General features: G+C 64.3%; 3 protein-coding genes across 3 annotated transcripts; 2 read left to right on the top strand and 1 right to left on the bottom strand.

Moving 5' to 3' along the window:
• On the top strand, positions 1–6,055 carry CDC42EP5 (CDC42 effector protein 5). The gene is made up of 3 exons (XM_079799523.1): positions 1–311; positions 514–627; positions 5,525–6,055. Exon 3 carries the CDS (start codon positions 5,525–5,527, stop codon positions 5,984–5,986), a length of 462 nt encoding a protein of 153 aa, XP_079655649.1. The 5' UTR covers positions 1–311; positions 514–627; the 3' UTR covers positions 5,987–6,055.
• A 147-nt stretch (positions 6,056–6,202) lies between these two features.
• LENG9 (leukocyte receptor cluster member 9) lies at positions 6,203–8,337 on the top strand. The gene has a single exon (XM_079799485.1). The coding sequence runs from the start codon at positions 6,770–6,772 to the stop codon at positions 8,327–8,329; it is 1,560 nt and encodes a 519-aa protein (XP_079655611.1). The 5' UTR covers positions 6,203–6,769; the 3' UTR covers positions 8,330–8,337.
• Positions 8,338–8,415: 78 nt separating this feature from the next.
• Positions 8,416–19,072, bottom strand: LENG8 (leukocyte receptor cluster member 8). Its single transcript, XM_079799479.1, has 15 exons — positions 18,935–19,072; positions 17,121–17,213; positions 16,311–16,482; positions 15,918–16,019; positions 15,262–15,372; positions 14,343–14,595; positions 14,045–14,186; positions 13,638–13,826; positions 13,206–13,484; positions 12,988–13,128; positions 12,593–12,878; positions 12,087–12,188; positions 11,915–11,983; positions 11,475–11,812; positions 8,416–9,659 (listed from the first exon to the last, which is right to left on the bottom strand). The coding sequence occupies exons 2-15, from the start codon at positions 17,156–17,158 to the stop codon at positions 9,497–9,499; spliced, it is 2,385 nt and encodes a 794-aa protein (XP_079655605.1). The 5' UTR covers positions 17,159–17,213; positions 18,935–19,072; the 3' UTR covers positions 8,416–9,496.
• Positions 19,073–19,330: the final 258 nt, after the last annotated feature.

Here is a 19,330-nt window from a genome sequence, read left to right as displayed (position 1 = left end):
CGCGCTGGGGGCGCGCCCCGCGCATCCCCCACCCCCTCGGCGTGTCCTCCGCGCACACCCAGGCCCGGCCCCGTCCCGCCCCAACACTCAGCCCCGAGGGGCCCCGCGTCCCCACCGCCGCTTTCTAGTCCTTTAAATCCTAGAGGCAAACTTTTGGGGAGGAGAGGGGGGGGCGGTCAGGAAGGCTGGGCGGGGCCTGCGCCTTAACCCTGTGCGCCCCGGGCGGACGCAGCTGGGCTGGGCGGCCACTCGCGCCCGTTTGGGCTCCGACCATGGCCCCCGAGAGGGGCTGACCCCTCCGCCCGGTGCAGGTAAGAGGGGACCGAGGCCAGGGGTGCGGCCCTGACCTCTGGGGACACGAGGGGGGCTGGCACCCCCGACTCCTGGGCTGAGGGGGACGCGCTGGGAGCCGGGACTCCTGGATCTGGGGCCTGCGGAGGTGGCCCAGGGGCCCGGACGCCTGCCTGGGGCCGGACCCCCCCTCCAGGATCCGCCTGACACTCTCTCCGGCAGGTGAGGCCCGGCCCGGAGGAAGGAGGGAGGAGGCGCGGGCCCCGAACCCCGGACGGGGCGTCCCAGCCTGAGCCGAGCCCGAGCGCGCCGGACCCGCCCGGCGAGGACCACGAGGTGAGTGGGGGGCAGTGCGTCCCGGGGTCCCGGGTCGGGGCCGGAGGGGGACGCGCCCGACCGCCGGGGAGAGACGGCGGCGGAGCGCCCGGGCCTCGGCCACGTGGCCCCGGGAAGCGCGCCCCGCGGCCCCGAGGAGCCGGGCCTGCCCCTCCGGGTCCCCCCGCCGCGCGCGCCGCCGCTCCCACGGGGCTGGGAACCAGTCGGGCCGGATCCGGAGCGGGTTGTTATTTCCGTCCCGTTGGAGCGGGGCCGGAGGGGACCGAGGGGAACCAGCTGTGCGCTCCCCCTCCCTTCTCTCTCCCCCCCCCCCCCCCCCCGCCTCCGCAGCTGGAGCGCAGGGAGGGGAGGGGGCGCGCGGGCGGGTCCCGTCCTGGCTCCTGCCCCTCTGGCCGCGTCACGTTTTGCCCCAAACAAGGGCCCCTCTGTGGGAGCCTGGGCCGCGGAGGGACAGACTTTTTAGGGTCCTGACCTCACTGCCCGGAGCGCAGAGCTTGGCTGGAGGGCCGGTGTCTGGAGGCCGGAGCCCTGGCCGGGGGCGCAGTGGGTTAGACGGTCATTGCAGCTGGATCTCCGGTGAGGCCCATACCAGCATCCACCAATAATGCACCGGTACATGGAACAGCGAATCCGTGTTTCTCTCTCTTTCTCTTCCTCTCTCGACTCAATCCATACAAAAAAAAATTTAAGGAAAGAGGACAGGAGGCTCGGAGAAGTGGAGGGACTTAACCCCGAGGTGTCAGAGCTGGTAGGAGGAGGAGAGGTGGCGTTAAAAACCAAACACAGCCCTGGCCGGTGTGGCCCAGTGGATAGAAGGGTCCTGGGTTCGATTCTAAGTCAAGGGCACGCACCTCGGTGGCAGGCTTGATGCCCGGCCCTGGTCAGGGCGCAGGTGGGAGGCAACCAATCGGTATGTGTCTCTCATGTCACATCGATGTTTTTCTCTGTCTCTCCCCCCTTCCCTCCCACTCTCTCTAAAAATTAAAAAGCAATGGAGAAAATAGCCTCAGGTGAGGATTAACACACACACACACACACACCCATAAAAGCCATTTCTGTGAATGTTCTCATCTGGAATGGAAAAAAACAAAAAAGAAAAGGAAAAAGAAGGGAAACCAAACAACATGGTGGAGGGTATAGGAAACCCCTGGCCGTTAGCGAAAACCAGAACATCCTTTTTTCCACGGGGAAGCTCGCACCCGCCCCATCCTATGGGGCTGTCGGCCAATCTCCCGTCGCCCTTAGACTCTGCGGCCCGCCTGCTGGCATCCAGACCCAGCCCTCCACATCGCTGCTGTGTGACCCTGGGCCAGCCCCCCCCCCCCCCCCCCCGCTCTGAGCCTCAGCCTGCACCACTGTGAAGCGGACAAGATAACAGTGGTCTCCCCCCTGGGTGGGACGGTGTGAGGGTTACAGGACTTCCCCTCCGGGCCCAGAACAAGTGCTCGGGGAAGAAACGGTCAGCATTGCGAGAGTACCTTGCGACCTCCCCTTGCACCCGGGCATTCTGCTCCGTCTTTCTTTCTTTTCCTTTTTTAATATATTTTTTTATTTTTTTACAGAGAGGAAGGGAGAGGGATAGAGAGTTAGAAACATCGATGAGAGAGAAACATCGATCAGCTGCCTCCTGCACACCCCCCACCGGGGATGTGCCCGCAACCAAGGTACATGCCCTTGACTGGGATCGAACCTGGGACCTTTCAGTCCGTAAGCCGGTGCTCTATCCACAGAGCCAAACCGGTTTTGGCTTTGTTTTTTTTTTTTTTAAATACTCTGCTCCTTGTCTTTCGGCTGAGTCGACAGAGGTTTAGGGTGGGGAAGTGGGTTCAGGTCCCACAAACAGGAAATAGCAGCCCAGGTGTGTTTGTGGTCAGAAAGGAAGACCTTGGGAAAATGGTGGTGATGGGGCCATAGGCGGGTGGGGTGAGGGGCCGGCTAGGGGCCGGGCAGGGAGAAGCAGTGGCCGTGAGCTGCCCAGGGAGGCCTCGGAGCGAGGGGCTGGAGGCAGTCGAGGCGGTAACTCCGACTCTGGAGCCCGCGGAGCCGGCTTTGTTATCTTGGGCGAGCCACATTTTCTCCGAGGCCTGTCTGCTTCCTGGTCTGGGGCAGGGCACACTGACCCGAGGTGGGGGCTGCCCTGAGCACATGCTGAGCATTCGCCGTGTGCCGGGCACTGGGCTGAGTTCATGGCCCACATCTCGCCTGTCCTTGCAAGGAGACTCTGAAGTATCATGTGAGTACCATCCCATTTTCAAGATGAGGAGATGAAGTCAGAGAGGTTAAGTCGCTTGCCCAAAGCCACACAGCAAAGGGCACAGGCCGATCCAGACCGGGGCAGTTGGCTTTCTGAGTAATAATGGGCACTGAGAGAGGATTTTTAAAAGTTGATTTTAATATATATATATATTTATTGATTTTTTTTTTTTTACAGAGAGGAAGGGAGAGGGATAGAGAGTTAGAAACATCGACGAGAGAGAAACATCGATCAGCTGCCTCCTGCACATCCCCCACTGGGGATGTGCCCACAGCCAAGGTACATGCCCTTGACCAGAATCAAACCTGGGACCCTTGAATCCGCAGGCCGACACTCTATCCACTGAGCCAAACCAGTTAGGGCTAAAAATTGATTTTTAGAGAGAGGAAGAGAGACAGACCGAGAGGGAGAGAGAAACATTGATCTGAGAGAGAAACACCGGCTGCTTCGAATGCACCCCAACAGGGGGTGGAACCCACAACCTAGGTATGTGCCCTGCCTGGGAATCGAACCCACCACCTCTTGGTGTACAGGATGACGCTCCAACCAACTGAGCCACCTGGCCGGGGCACGGATTTTGTCTTTTAAACTGTGAATTGAGATTCATTCGTGAGCGGAGGTCCGCATTTAAAAAAAAAAAAAAGGTTAGAATTGAAAACATTCAAGTGCTTAGCGTGTTTTAACAGTAAAACTTGTTTTGTACATTTTTCCACTTACGCAGACGACAGAGGGGCAGGGGGGTGAATGTTTGCACAGGTTGCAATAAAAATGTTTATTCGCCTAGATTGAGGTCAGGGAAGTCTGAGAAACACAGCTGAGGTGGCGAAGCAAGACTGGTTCTCCCAGAGAAATAAATGTAGAGTGTGTGTGTGTGTGTGTGCGCGTATGTGTGTGTGCGTGTGTGTGTGCGTGTGTGTGTGCGTGTGTGCGTGCGTGTGTATGTGCGCGTGTGTGCGCGCGCGTGTGCGTGTGTGTCTGTGTGCGTGTGTGTGTGTGTCTGTGTGTGCGTGTGTGTGTGTCTGTGTGTGCGTGTGTGTCTGTGTGTGCGTGTGTGTGTGTGTCTCTGTGTGTGTGCGTGCGTGTGCGTGTGTGTGTCTGTGTGTGTGCGTGTGTGTGTGTGTGTGTGTGCCGGGTGGAGGGCAGTTCTCACGCACGTCCATCTGCCACAATTTTTCGTTCTTCCGGCCTTCCTGTTCCTCCAGCTGATCGCTGGTCTTTCCCAGGATGCTCGTTGCTGAAAGAACAATGCTGGCTTGCCTTCCTCAAAGGGTTCGATCAGACCTAGAAATCTCGTTCCTCCGTGATTGCTGGGGACGCGTACCTGGCCCCCCAACACGAGCGCTACCAATGGGCCGGCACGCTTACAAATACAGTTCTCCATGTCGAGTTCTTTGAGGTTTTTCCTGTGCCCTGGGAGGGAGCTAGTGAGGTTGTATCCCTTTTACAGAGGAAACCGCGAGGTCCCAGACCTGCGGCGGGCAGAGGGCGGGGCCTCCATTCAAACAGGGCCTTCGTCATAGTCATAACCGACTGTTAGCACAAGGGCCAAGGTCATCAAAGGCCCGCCCAGAAGATGCATAAAAGCAGCCGGGCTGCAGGATGTGGGCAAAGGTTGGCAGGCGTTTCCCTGTAACATGAACCCTGCGGGTCCACGTGGCCAGAGGACACCTCGCTTCCAGTGTGTGAGCTGCCCGCCCCCGGTGCATGCCCTTTGGCCAATCTTGTAACGCAGAGAAATGTGTTTATCATCATCCTCTTACAGAAACTGAGACGTTAAATGGTCTCTTTCAAACTCCAACCATTCTCATGAGGACACACTGTGCCTCGATGCAGATTCCCAGACCCGCCCTAAACAGATTAGAATTCGCCCTAACCGGTGTGGCTCAGTGGATAGAGCGTCGGCCTGCGGACTCAAGGGTCCCAGGTTCGATCCCGGTCAAGGGCATGTACCTTAGTTGTGGGCACATCCCCAGTAGGAGGTGTGCAGGAGGCAGCTGATCGATGTTTCTCTCTCATCGATGTTTCTAACTCTCTGTCCCTCTCCCTTCCTCTCTGTAAAAAATCAATAAAATATATTTAAAAAAAAAAAAATATTAGAATTCCCGGTTAGCATCTTCAGGCCAGGCCCCTTCCTTAGAGATGAACTTGTATTTTGCGACCGGGTGGGTATAAACACAAATATAATCCAGACATTTTAAAAATAAATAAAACAGGTCAGCATGTTCCCCGGCCTCCCTCCGGACGTGTGTGGGCCCCAGGCTCCGGGCCTGCTGCCCCCACACAGGCGCCGGCGGCCCTGGGTTCAGGGACCCCCATGTGTGAGGAGCTGGGGTTTTTGCCAAGTTTGGGGAGCACCCCCCCCCCCCCCAGGGTGGCTCATTGCCTGGCCTCTAGGCACCTCGCATGTTTGTTCTGACTGGAATCGGCACCGCGTGGTGGTCCCGGGCAGACCCAGAGCTGAGTGAGATGTGAACCAAGCAGCTGCGACCCCGGGCCTCGCGGGGCCTCGGTTTTCCCCGCCTGTAAAATGGGAGTGATCCCCGCACCATCATCCTGTCTCTCTGGAAGGCATCTGAGTAGACCCAGGGCTGGGGGTGCGGCTCCTGCAGGGGAGGCCCCGCTGACCCGCCCCCTCGCCCGCAGATGCCGGTGCTGAAGCAGCTGGGCCCCGCGCAGCCCAAGAAGCGGCCGGAGCGCGGCGCCCTCTCCATCTCCGCGCCGCTCGGCGACTTCCGGCACACGCTGCACGTGGGGCGCGGCGGCGACGCCTTCGGGGACACCTCGTTCCTGAGCCGCCACGGCGGGGGGCCGCCCCCCGAGCCCCGCGCGCCTCCCGCGGGGGCCCCGCGCTCCGCGCCGCCGCCCGCCGTGCCCCAGCCCCCGCCGCCCGCCCTCCGCGCGCCCGCGCCCGCCGACCCGCTGCTGTCCTTCCACCTGGATCTGGGCCCCTCGATGCTGGACGCGGTGCTGGGCGTCATGGACGCGGAGCGTCCCGGGGCCGCTGCCGCCAAGCCCGACGCGGACCCCGGCTCGGGGGCGCAGCACCCCAGGGCTCGCTGCCGCCCCGACGCGGACCTCGAGCTGGACGACGTCATTGGCCTATAGGCTCCCGGCTCCCCGCGCCCTGCCTTCCCGCACCCCACTTCTCTATACATAAACGGCTAAGGCCTGTGCCCGCTTCTGTCTCTTCACTGTGCACGTGAGAGAGGGTGATGGGGTCCCGGCGCCTTGGAGAGTCAGGTGTGTCACCTGCAGCTCCGGTACCGCAGAGACCGGACCGGTCCGATGGACGTGGCCCCTTTAGGAGAGCCGGGGCGGGATCCCGACGTGGCCGCGCCCTCAGGCCCATTCATTCGTCCTGTTGACAGCGCCGCTGGCTCCAGGCGGCCTGACGCGCTCCCGCTGCGGGGCGGGGTGCAGTGGACCCTGGAGGAGGGCCCCTTGGCCTCCCAAGGTGTGTGGGCTCAAATGCGAGACGGCAGCGGCGTCAAATCTGAGCTACGAGGTTCGGTTTGATCTTGCAGACGCCTCGTGGTCCCTGCGCCCGCGGAGGGCGGGCCGCACAGGCAGCTCCCGAGGCGGGGCCGGAGGCGGGACGGCACGTGCACTCGTTGGACGGGGCGGAGTGGGGCTCTCAGGACTTAGGCGGAGCCGAGCAGGTGAACCACTAGCCGGGGCCGGGCCAGCTCGCCGCGGGCCGGGGCGGGAGGGGCTGCACCAGTAAAAGGTGGGGACGGGGGCGGGGACAGACTCCCAGGTGACCCCGGGGGGCGGACCCACGTGGGCCTGAGTCAGAGTCCCTGCGAGCGCGAGGGCGTGCTTCCCGGATCGGGGCGCGGTCGGAGCGACCGCCGCTGACGACACGGCCGGGTCACCGCCCGGGTTCCTATGGCGGCGGCCGGAGAGCCCGCATCGACCCTGGAGTCTCCCGCCGCGGAGACCCCGCCGCCGCCGGCCTGCCGCTTCTTCCTGGAGGGCCGTTGCCGCTTCGGCGCCCGATGCCGCCTGCCCCACCCCGGGGATCCGACGCCGGCGCAGCCTAGAGGCGGGGCCGGGGCGGAGGCCGAGGCCGAGGCCGAGGCCGGGATCAAAAAGCCGCCACTGCGCACCGCCGCGGCCGTCATCCAGCGCATCCGCTGGGACCCGCGCCTGGACCCCGCCGACTTCGCGGTGGGCTACACCGACCGCTTCCTGGGCGTGGTGGAGGAGCCCTTCGGCGCCTTCTGCTGGGACGAGCCGCTGGCGGCGCTCGGGCCCGGCTCGCTGGCCGTCCCGCAGCACCGCATCCGCTACTTCCGCTTCCGCGGCCGCATCGTGTGGGATCGCGACTCGCGCACGGACCACGTCTTTGGCTCCGGCTCCGCGGAGGGCCGCGGGCCCACCATCCTGGACGCGCTCGACGTTCTTGGGGACGGAGAAGTGCAGGATGACTTGGACGCGCTCGAGGCCGGAAACGCGCACGATGACGAGCACGCGCCCGGAACCAGAGAGGCGCTTGACAGCGGGGATGAGCAGGGGGTCGAGGACACACCTGGGACCCGGGAAGCAGAGGACTGCGCAGCTGCGCCCCCCTCTGGCGCCCCAGCAGGAGGGCTCGGACAGCCGCCTGGGACAGGCCCCGAAGCCGGGAGCCTGGAGCCGGCGGGGACTTCGGTGGAGGCCCAGGAGCTGGGCGGGGCCAGCAGCCCGGCTTCCCCAGCGAAGGAGCCAGAAAGGGCGCGGAAGCTGGCCGCCAAAGCCAGGACCAGAGCGGCGCGGACCGTGGCGGCCCCAGGGCAGCCCCTCGATGACTTCTCTGAGACAAAAGAGGGGTGTCAAGTGGAGTGGGGTACGGAGGCCTGGCCCCAAGCTGGCGGAGAGGCCACCGCGGCCGGGGCCATAGCCCCTCGCCAGCCTCGCCCCACGCACTTTGTGGCCCTCATGGTGACAGAGCCCGGGCTGCAGGCGGGGGTGGCCAAGGCCCAGGAAGAGCTGGTCCGAGCTGCGCCTTGGTGCGCTGCTTTCCTGGTGCCCCCGCAGGCCCTGCACCTGACGCTGGCCCTGCTGAGGCTGGAGGGCCCCGGGGAGACAGCGGCTGCCATCAGTGCGCTCAAACGCGCCCTCTCCGATCCGGGACTTGAGGTACCTCCGCAGGTGATGTTTAGGCAGCTGGTGCTCCTGGGCCCCCACGTGCTCTGTGCGCCACCCTCCCCCTCCCTGGAAAACATGGCCCAAGTGCTGAGCCGGAGGCTGGAGGCTGAAGGGCTCAGAGTGCTACAGCCCCTAGGGGGGCTGCACCCCCACCTCACGCTGGCCAAGGTCCCCCGGGGCTCTCAGGGCCACCTCCCCATGCCTGGGTCCAGCCCAGGGCAGGCGCTGGGGAGCCAGCTGCTGAGACAACTCTGGCTGTGCCGCATGGGGAGGGCAGGGGACACCTACCGGCCCCTGGCTGAGATCCCCCTGGGCTGACAGCCCCAGACCTCTCCGGGGACACAAATCGGACCTCAGGGCCACACGGAGGAGATCCAGCCCAAGCAGGAGGGACAAAGCACACGCTCGCTCTCTCTCTTTAATTGTGGCTTCTCTCAAGGTTCCACACGTGCTCAGTGATCCAAAGGAAGAATGAAGGAAAGAAGGGGGGAGAGGAGGGGAGGGGAGGCAGAGAAGGAATATCTGGAAAAAAAGCAGCCTGACAGTCCAGCTGTTTGCAAACTCATTGCACAACCTCCGATTACATGGCAGAAGAGGGAGGGAGGGGAAAAGAAAAGGGGAGGAAGGAGGGAAAACAACTTAAATAAACACACAAAAAGAAACGAGAAGGAAATGTGACGTGAGCTGGTGATCCATGAAGGCGGGGAGGGGAACCGTTTACCTGTGCTGAACCAAGGGAGGAGGGAGCAGGAGGGGGAAGAGGGAGGGAAGGGGGGAAAAAACTAGAAGAAACACTGGGGTGGCGGGAGGAGGGGACACGAGACAACTTAATACAACTGCAGACGAGGCGGCCCGGCCGGTGAGGTCCCGCGATGGCCTCCGGAGGCTTCGGTACAGGCGGCAACGAGGATCTGCTGGTGGCCTGGTGTGGCGGTGGCATTTCTGGGGCGGGAGCCGAGGGCAAGACACAGTCTCTACGGCTCCCCGCGCCCCGAGCACTGAGGCCCCGGAGGGCTGGGCAACAAGAGTCTCTGGTGAGGTAGGCAGATGGGCGACGAGCGATGAGCGGCGGGCAGCGTGCTGGTGCCCCCGCCGCAGCGGGCACGGGCGGAGCGGCCTGTCTTCTTCTGCTGGCCCCCTGGCGTGAGATGGGCCAGGGTGCCGGGTTGGTACCGGAGTACGAGCTCGAGAGAGAGAGAGAGAAAACACTGAGACAGCATTAGTAGAGGTGCAGGGTGGACAGACCAAGCCCCCAACCCTCGGCTGCCCCCCCCCCTCCCCGTCCCATCCCTCTGAGGCAAAAATAAAAACGTAGAAAAAATCTCTGTACAGACTCCCCGGTAGGAAAACGGGGGCAGGGGTGGTGGCTCTGCCTGGAGCTCACTCCCCACAATTAATTTACAACCCAAGTCCATGGCTCAAAAACAAAATCCGCAGAGGTGGCGTGGGGGCCGCAGCCCTGCCCCCACCCCCTTGGCGCGGTGCTCAGAAGGCGGACAGCTGCGCCAGGCTGAGGCGGCAGTCGATGCTGGCGTTGTCCGGGCCCGTGTAGGCCAGGCCCAGGGGCTCTAGGAAGGCCCGGCAGGCGGCCTCGCCCTCGAAGGCCAGCTCGGCCTGCAGGTAGGAGACAGGCAGCGCAGGGCGGAAGCTATGGAAACAAGAGGAGAATGTGATGAGGCGGGCAGCAGGCAGGGGCCCCACGAACAGGGAGTGGGTGCCCCCCTTCCGACACCCAGAGAGTTTCCTCAGCACATTACCTGCTGACCTCTGGTACCCACCCCTCACCCCCACCTCCCACCTCTGGAGCTTGGGGGGCCCTCAGGTGGGTGCCCCCTTTACCCTCACTTACCTGTGCGGGAGGCCGGGGAGGAGGGGGAGAGGGTAGGGGCCCCGCCAGCTCCTCCACTGCTCCCTGGCCTGAGCAGTCCCTCAGAAGAGGGCCACTGCGGCCGAGGGCAGGGCCCGGCAGGTGGCCCATGGGGACAGCACAGGACGGGAGGGCTGAGTGCTACTCTGCGGGCCTGGCCCTCACAGGACCCCAACCCTGGGTCTGAGCGCCTCAGGGATGCCCTGGGCACAGGTGCCAGCACTTCCTACACTTCCCACACAGGAAATTCCGCTGTCAACAAGAGACACGGCTTGAGCACTGGGCCCGTGCCGGAAGCAGCTGTCCTAAGTGCTCAGTGCCTGAGCGAACCCTGGCCTGTAGGCTGAGCCATCTACCCTCACAAACAACCCCGGGAACCGCAGCGCCAGGCACAGCCCCGGCGTGTCACCTAGGAAGCTGGTGGCTAAAAGTACTCGGAACCGGCCCTGCCCCAAGCCCATGTGCGGCCCCAGCCCTGCTGTCCATGGAGCCAGGAGAGCCTGCTGCCCCCCCCGCCGCCTGAGCTGGCGGCCTGGCCACCCTGCAGGACCTGTCTGCCAAGGAAAGGCAGTGCCAGGCCAGGCCCCTCCCACAGGCACCAGCCATCTGTGCCCCGAGGCCGAGCACACACACTAACAAGGAGTCCCCGGCCCAGCTACCTGAGCTGGAGGGAGCTTGGGAGCTCCCCACAGGGCCTGGCGGGCTGCAGAGGGTGCCGGTCAGTTAGCAGCTCCCCTGCATCCTCACCCCACGTTTCTGCCCATGTTCCCTCTATTTCTGTGGCCCCGGAGTGCCCTAACCTTCAGTTCGACCGTCCTTTCCCAGGCTCCAAACCATCCACGTGGGTCGAAGCTAACAGACATGGTGTTCCAGGCCTCGTACCACCAAGCCGGCAGGGGCTCTCCCCCTCATTAGTGCTGTGGGGCGCCATGCGCTGTGGGCTGGTCAGCAGCTACCCCGGTCTCTACCCACCACAGGCCAGGAGCAGCCCGGGCTGTGACAGCTGTGACAACAAGGCACCTCCTGACACGTCCCTGTCCCCGGGGGAGACTCACTGCCCTAAGAACAGATCCCCGCACTCTCGAGCACATGGCGGGCACTCAATGTGTGGGGCACAGGCCCAGCTGCCTGGCATCTCACCCGCTTCCCTAACATGTGGCACCCTCCAAAGACTCAAGCAGGAATGGGGCCCTGGCCCGTCAGACCAGAAGCTGCCGGAGCAGGGCTGTTTTGTCGTTTGTCTCTAGAGCAAGAGCTGCGGCAGGAGAGCCACGAGAGAAAGGCAGGCGGAGGCCTCGAAGGCAGGAGCCCCGAGCAGAGCAGCCAGGGTCCCAGGTGATGTGAGTGGGAGGACGATCAGCAGGGGGTGGAGGGACCCCGGAACCGAGAGAGAGAGAGAGAGAGAGAGAGAGAGAGAGAGAGAGAGAGAGAGAGAGAGAGAGAGAGAAGGAAAGAAAGAAGGGGGGAAGAGGCCAGAGGGAGGGCTGAGCAAAGGGGAGCAGGAGGGACAGCAGGGAGGGGACTGGAGGTAGAGGCCTGCTCGCCAGGAGTGGAGGGGGAAGAGGGGGGGACGCGGGGGACCTCAGCTGAACATACGTTTTGATCATGGCCTTGAGGGCGGCTTTGCGCTCCCGGTCCACAAACTTGTCTATGAGGTAGCCAGACATACAGGGCGCGTGGCCGTAGAGCCGGAAGAAGCGGTGGTAGTTGCCCAGAGCCCAGGCTGCCCTCAGTGCCAAGGCGTGGGCCACGCAGGGGTCCGTCTTCAGCTCCCGCGTCAGGTAGGCCAGCTCCGTGGTGATGTCGCCCGAGTTGTTGGTGAAGATGTAGTAGAGGATGCGGTAGGCGGTGAACTCACCCACGTTGCCGGGCAGGCTCTCCGCGTACAGGGACTTGAGCTGCGTCTGGCACTGGTTGAACTCCTCATGGTCACCCTGGCGGGGGGCAGGGCATGCAGGGAGAGAGGAGCAGAGTGAGGCGGGGGAGAAAGCCCAGGAGGAGCCCAGGAGCCCGGGAGGAGCCCAGCACCCACTCACCTTCTCCAAGGCGATGCGGGCGTGTGTCTCATACACCTCCACCGTGAATTCAGTGCGCACGCCTTGTACCTGGGGCAGCAAGGAGAGGAGTCAGGCCAGAGCAGGGCGGGACGCACACCCCACATCCCCAATCCCCACCCCCACCCCTGGTCACCCAGCCCCAGCCCCTCACCGTCAGGTCCTGCCGGATGGACTTCATCTGCTCGCAGGCGAAGGCATAGTCCTGCTTCTCTTTCCACTGGGACTTGACCATGCACAGCGACTTCTTCAAAACCTGGAAGGCCGTCACATGGAGCTCAGTGACAGCAGGCCGAGCAGGGACACCCCAAACCCCATTAAGCTCCGCTAACTCGGTGTCTGAAATGAAGGCTGCGGCATCAAACCCCCTTAGAGGCCCACCCGTGAGGAAGAACCCACAGACTGCGGGAGAGCTCCTGAGCCAGTCCCGAGTCAGCGCCCAGCCTGCGTGCACCGGGGACAGGAACACTCACGGCCTTGTCCCAATCAGGACGCTGGGGCCTTTGTCCCATTTCGAGTAGGACCCGGAGGCCCCGAGGCCTAGAAGGCCCCCGACAAGGCTGTGTGCTTGGGACTCAGGGTTCGGAGGCACAAGCTGTGCTCAGTTCCCCCTCCGAGCGCCCACCCGGCCAGCCGGGCCCTGCCCTTCCCAGCACTTACCGCCACAGGGCGCACTGTGGACGGGTCGGGGGCGCAGGTGAGACGCAGGTAGTGCTTGGTGATGTCGGGGCAGGTGCCCACGATCTGCAGCTCCTGCCAGTCAGGGTCACCCCCGCTGCTCTCCAGGCCGCCCACCTGCAGCACCAGGGGCTCGAGGCGCAGGCGGCGGGAATGGCCGTGCTGGAAGCGGGCCGCCCGCTTCTGCTTCTTCAGCTCGCGCTCGGGGTCCTCACACTCCAGCGCCGCCATCCTCTTGCGGTTGCGCTTGGTGGGCGCTAGATCGTGCCTTGCGGGGAGGGAGGAGGGTCGGTAAAGGAGACAGGCATCGAGCACCACCAGGCCTCTGCTGCGCCGCCCAAGGGCACAGCACCCTCCCTGGTCACCCAGAGGCTCACCGCTTCCCTCGCTGCGCCCTGCCTCGGCCCCGGTCCATGTGGGCCCCCCGACCTCCCCGGCCCTTGGGGGGCGGGTTCCTGCGACCCACGGGTTGACACTCGTTCCCTGAGTAGGAACTGTCCGAGTCCGAATGGGAGTCACTGTGTGGAAGAAGCAGGAAGGTGAGGCCCGAGCTGGCTCCCCCGCAGGCCCACCCCCGCCTGGAGCCCGCACCCACCTGCGGCGGAAGTGGCGGTTCGGGGACCGGGAGGAGGAGCGGGAACGGGATTCTGTGCTGGAGGAGGAGCTGTGGTCCTTCATGAAGACATTGCGGTTGCCGAACTTGGCAAAGCTGCCGCCCCGCGCTCGGCCAGCACCCCCAGCCCCTGGCGTCCCTCGCTGTGACTGGGCACCCCCGCCCCTGGTCGTGGCGCCTGCCCCCCTGGGAGGGTGAAGGCTGCTGGGGGCCTCCCACCGCTTCTTCTTGGGGCTCTCTGCCACCGTGTCCCGAGTCAGCCTGAGGACAGAGCAGGGCGTCACCAACCCACGCCCCCACCTGCCCCAGGGACACTCCACCCGATGCCTCCCCCACCTGCGTCCACGGCTCAGCTCCGCCCCGGCCCCACCCGGCACGCAGGCCGCCCCGGCCTCAGCTCCAGGCTGGACTCACCCGGGCAGAGGCTCCCGGCTCCAGTCGATGGTGTAGGCGGAGCCATCCTGGAGCCGGGCCTGCAGCACCTCCTTGAGCAGCTTCTCCGTGCGGTCCTTGTCCTCCTCCGACTCGCAGGCCGTGAAGCAGCGCTCCACGTACTCCTTCATGTCCTGCGGCCAGTCGTCCGGCTTCCCCGACAGGCTCCCCCTGCACAGGGCACAAGTGGGACTCAGCTGGGAGCACCCACTCCGGCACAGCCTGTCACCACCGCCGCTCCGCGAGCTGACGTGCAGGCAGGCACCACTCCAGCGTTTCCTTCCCTCCCGTTTAACGCTCACAGCTTCCCGAGGGAGCACCCCGCCCTCTGGAGCAGCAGAGCCTGCACGGGTGCCCTCGGATGCCGAGGACCGGGCCAGGGCCATCACCTGTGGTTCTGGGCCTTCTCGGGGTTGGGCTGGGGGCCGAAGCCGCTGTGCTGGCCCTCCGAAGTGGAGCTGAAGTTCTGGCTGGTGACAGCGAAGGGCCGCTTCTGAATGTTGAACTTGAGACCACCAGTCCCGGGGGCCGCTGGGGGTGGGGGAGCAGCGAAAGCTGGCGTTAGGCCTACCCCAGCCCCCCGGGACTGGCAGGCCCAGCTCCAGGTTGGGACCATCCCTGCACCCTGTGCCTCCTGCCGAGGCTGATGCCCAGCCCGGCCCTGGCTTCTCGGCGCCGCCCACTCACGCTTCATGCGGTTCCACAGCTGCTGGCCCTTCTTGGGCTTGGCCGGCTCGGTGTAGGTGTGCTGCCCGTAGGCCTGGCCCGAGGGGGGCCCCGCCTGGCTGTGCTGTGTGGCGGGCGTTGTCCCAGGCTGGGGGCCGCTGTTCAGAGCGTGAGCCCCATGCGAGGGGTTGGAGGGCTGAGGGGGCTGAGCTGCTGGCAGCTGCTGGGGAGGGGCCTGGTAGGACATGCCGTCATCCATGCCGGGGACGGGGGGCTGTCGGAGGAAGTGGCGCTGAGGGCGGGAGCAGAGTCTCCGGCTGCTCTCACTCACACTCCTGTCACATCACTCAGCTTTCAGCACGGCCGTGACCCTCCCCTGGGGAACGGGGTCTCCTAACCACCCTTCCACGGCTGAGAAGACGGGCTCAGACAGGCGCTCCTTTCCCATGGCCCCAACTGGTAAGTGGAGCAGCCCCCCCTCCCCCCGCCGCCCCCAGTGGTTATGGTCGGAGCACGTGTCCCGTATCAGCCATGGCACACACACGATTACACCCTGGCAGCAGCAGGTCGCAGGACTTGTACTCACACCCCAGAGGGGGTGCTGGGATTCGAACCCGGGTCCCTCGCCTCCCTGCACTAGCTCCACCACTCCGCCAAGGTGCATGTGCGTGCAGGGCCAGATCATGTGTGCAGCTGTGCATGAGTGCACATGCGGGGGGAACACACAGACAAGCTGCCACACTACAGGCTGCCCCCACCATCACCCCAACAGCCCAGGCCCTGGCCTTGCCAAGCCCCAAACCCATCCTAGTTTCAAAACCTCTGCTTTGCCCTCTTCGTTCTCAAAGCTGGACTTGCTCGGCAGGAGGCGGGTGGCTCAACAACACTCACAAACCACATCCCCAGCCGGAACCTGACGCAGACATGGGCTGGGCGTTACCTGGTTCAGAGTGCCTTGGTGCTGGGGGGCTGCTGGCTGCTGGGGTGTGGCTGAGCCGTAGGAGCCGGCCATCCCGTACTGGGAGGGGGAGCCGTAGCCCTGGTACATGCTCTGCACAGGCAGGGAGGAGGGTGAGTGGCAGGCCGGCTCCCCTCCTCCTGCTGCTCAGCAGCCAACGCGGTCCTGACCCTCCCCTCATCGCTCACCCCTCTGCTTCTCTCTCTACCACATAAATGCACCAAATTCTCTGACGTTAAGGAAAGCATTAAATGAAATGAAAACCTCTATAAGCCTATACCCCATTTGCGCTCTTTCTCAGAATTCTCTCCCTGTTCCACAAATATCTGCTGCGTGCCAGCTCTTCTAAGCCCCGCAATAGAACAAAACTAAAAGATGACAACCCACGCCCGAATGAAGCTGGCACTCAAAGTAACCCGCCCAGCGGTGAGTGCTGCGGAAGAAAGGCCAGGGAGAGAAGCAGAGTGGAGGGCAGGGGTACGCCCTTAAATAACAAAGCTCCTCGGAGAAAGGCGCCCCCCGGAGGCGCGGGGACACAGCGAGGCTGGGCCCACAGGAGCGCGTGGCCGTGGTGTGGCAGGTGGCGGTCTGTGCAGGGAGCACGGGGAGGGGGGCCGGGGCCGGGAGGGAGCACTCACCACGGGGTAGTAGTAGCTGTAGGGGTAGGCGTAGCTGTACTGCTGGTACCACTGGTAGTACTGCTGCTGCTGCAGGGCCGAGGCTTCCGCCTGAGACACATACTGTGGGGAGGCCCACACGCCGTCAGCCTGGGCAGCAGGCGCCCATGGCCACGGCCCCCGTTAACCGGCAAACAGGTTAACCGCCCAGGAACTGGGGACGTCTCTCCACCGAGAGCCACGCCTCTGCCCTCAGACCCAGGCCCCTCAGGGACGGGGACACGTGGCCCCTGGACGCTCTGAGGACAGTCCTTGCCTCCCCACTCTAGGAGCACTGGAGGTGACACGAGAGGATACCAAGCGTGTCCCGCCCCAGCGGCCCCCCCCAGGGTGCCCGGCCTGTGCCCTCCTCACCTGTGAGCTGGCCACCGGCCCGTTGCTGCTGGCCTTGGAGCTGCCGGCAGCGCCCGCCTTGCTGATGCTGGCCAGGGCCTGGCGGGCCTTCTCCCACTCCGGGTTCTCGTGCATGGGCGTCTCCATGCCGTTCTCCCTGCCCGCCCCGGCCACCATGCTGTACTGGGAGGACCTGCGGAGAGCACAGAGCCGGCTGCTGTCCCGCCTGCGTGTGGGCGAGGCGGGAAAGGCCACCACCCTGTGGGATCACAGGTCCCCTCTCTGTCTACTGCAGCCTAGCTTCTCCAACCTAGGACGTGCGGACACCCGGTGTGTCTGGTTTTCTGTGCGGAAGCAATGAGACTGCCTGCCTAAAGGACTTGTGCGGGGGGCCTGTGCACAAGCAGTTGGTACATATAAAGCAAACACAGCAACTGCAACACCTGCAGAACCTAACACAGGAGCTGGTGCCGCGCAGGTCTAAGTGGTCTAGGAACTATGAATTCTGTCCGACACCACCCCACTCAGCCGGTTATAATCACAGTTTTAGAAAAAAACAATTAGCAAAAAGATAAAGGGCTAAGTGTCGAAGGTTGCCCCCCCAATGGCAGTTCACTGAATGAAGCATGCGACTTTGCAAACCAGCACTGGACTGTGCAAAGTGAGGGCTCAGAGGCTTGACGCCCCCACACTGCAGCCCATGCTCCCTCACTCGGCCGCCAGGGGGCCAGCCCTGCCCTGGCCCCGTCCAAGGCCCCACCCCGAGGAGGAGGAGGACACTGGGGCTCGCTCCTCCCGCCACCCCTCCGGCCTGTCCCTCTGCCCACTAACCAGTCTGTGCCGCGCTGATCACCCACATTGGCCGCCATCTGGACCCTGGGGTGTGAGGGGTGGACCTCGGGAGCCAGACTGCTTTTTCACTGTCTGCGGGAAAAGGGGTCAATCAGGGAGACTCAAGAAGCAGCAAAAGAAACGTCACAAAGTGGGGGCGAGAGGCAGATGGGCTCAGGAGAAGCCGGGCAGGAAAGGGGGCTGTGGTCAGCCCTGGGTGTGGGATAAAAGGGCCAGCGTGAGGGGAGGGGAAGGGAGGGGAGGGGAGGGGAGGGGAGGGGAGGGGAGGGGAGGGGAGGGGAGGGGAGGGCCTGGCCTCCTGCAGTGCCCTGGGTGGAAAACGAAAGACGTGAACCAGAGGGAAGGAGAAGGATCTGAAACCCACATGAAAGGGAAGGACTGGGGGACACCCTGAGACGGGGAGGGGAGAGGGCGGGTGGGGACCGCGGCCAAGGGTGAGGAGTCTGTGACTTCCTGAGAAGCAGCAGGGGAGAGAGGGGACGCTCCAATGAGCCTGAGTGGACCCTCGGGGCTGGGAGAACTCGGTAAAGAAGGCAGGGTCTGACCCAGCCTGGAGCCAAAAAACAGAGGGGACACAACAACAACAACAAAATAACAAAGAAAAGGGAGGTTCTGGAGAAGCAGAGGGTGCCCAAGGAGAATGTCAATGTGAAGCAATGGCTTCCTAGACAGCGCTCAGGACAGGGGTGGGGGGCCTTCTTCCTGCCGAGGGACCTCTGGATTTGTGTGACAACAGTCGAGGCCGTACAGAACTATCCACTTAAAAACTGGTCTGCTCCGTTTGGTCAGACATTTAACCTCACACACCCCAATGCCTTGGCAGGGCCCTCGGACCGGATGCTCCCCACCCCCGTCTTAAGAGAACGATTTCAGAGGAGAATGAACCACTTCAGAAAGGTTCCCTAAGGCGAGGAACTCTGCTCCTGACCTAGAGGGAGGGGGAGGCCTGCGGGAGAGACGGGGCGGCCGCCCGGGTGGAGATCAGCAGAGGAAGCTGCGGGGTGCCTGAACCCTTTCGGCAGGTAAGAGTGGGGTGGGGAGGACACAGGAAAATGAATGGGTGTCTTGGAGACAAGGACTGGGGGGTGGGGGGGGGGGTGTCTAAACCTGAAGGAATAATGACAAGTATGGGTGAGCTCAAAGGCGAAGCCTGCTGGAGAACCCGGAAATCCTACAGGAAATGGAGGGGGCGGGAACAGGTGCCTGGAGCTGGGAACCCTCGGAAAAGTCTTAAAGAGGAAACAGAAGAGGGCGCTGGCGGGCCCCGGAAGGAGGCTGGGGAAAGCCTGGCGGGGTCCCGGGCAGGTGGAAAGGGCGGGGGCACCTGACACCGGGCCGTCCAGCGGGCCGAGTCGGGGTGGGTGGGGCGGGGGGGAAAGGAAGAGCCAGCCCGACCCCCCGCACCTGGCCCGCGAGCCACCGCCCCGGCCGCGCCGCGCTTGCGCACCGCGTCCCCGGGAAGCAGCGGGCGCCAGGGCCCCCCGTCGCCCAGGACTACGCGGTCGTCTCCCTTGGAACCGCCCAGCCAATAGGAGACAAGGGGCGCCGGGGGCCCAGAAATTCCAAGGGACCGGCGGGCGGCGGCCAGCGACAGCACGGGCTGCGGGGTGCGCGGTCGCGCGCCCCACCCGTCCGCGCAGGCGCAGTGCCGCCCGCGCCGCCACACCCTGTGGACGCTCGCGCGCCGCGTCCGTTGAGGTGACAGCCACCAAGGCCTCAGGGCCCGCGGGGCGTGAGGCCGGAAGCAGACGCCGCGCCGGCCCGCCCGCCGGCTCCCCGCCCCTCACACCCACCTCCGCCGTTCGCCCCGGGGACTCGGCAGCTGCGGGCCAAGGCGACACCACCGCCGCCGAGGGGAGGCTCGCGAGCTGGCTGACTCCGCTCTTCCTTGGGCTTCGACGTTCGGAGCGCGGCGTCCTGACGTCAGCCGCAGGCCTCGCCCGCCCCCCCCCCCTCCAGGCGACCCTTCTCAGCCAATGGGCGTCGCGATCTGGGCTTTGAGCCCGCCCTCCCGCCTACGCACTCCGCGGGCGGGCGCTCCTGACCATCCGGAAGACGGGGTGGGGACGGTGGCCCCGAGGGGACACGCGCGACCGAGTTGGGCGTTGCGTTCGTCCTTTAGCCGAGTTTTGGCTGCGTTCGTGGTAGCCATTTGTTATCCCGACTGTAGACATAAACCAGGGTGATGG

Source organism: Cnephaeus nilssonii, assembly GCF_951640355.1.
Source record: "Cnephaeus nilssonii genome assembly, chromosome: 20".
Taxonomy (NCBI): Eukaryota; Metazoa; Chordata; class Mammalia; order Chiroptera; family Vespertilionidae; genus Cnephaeus; species Cnephaeus nilssonii.
This window is presented reverse-complemented; position numbering and strand designations above follow the sequence as displayed.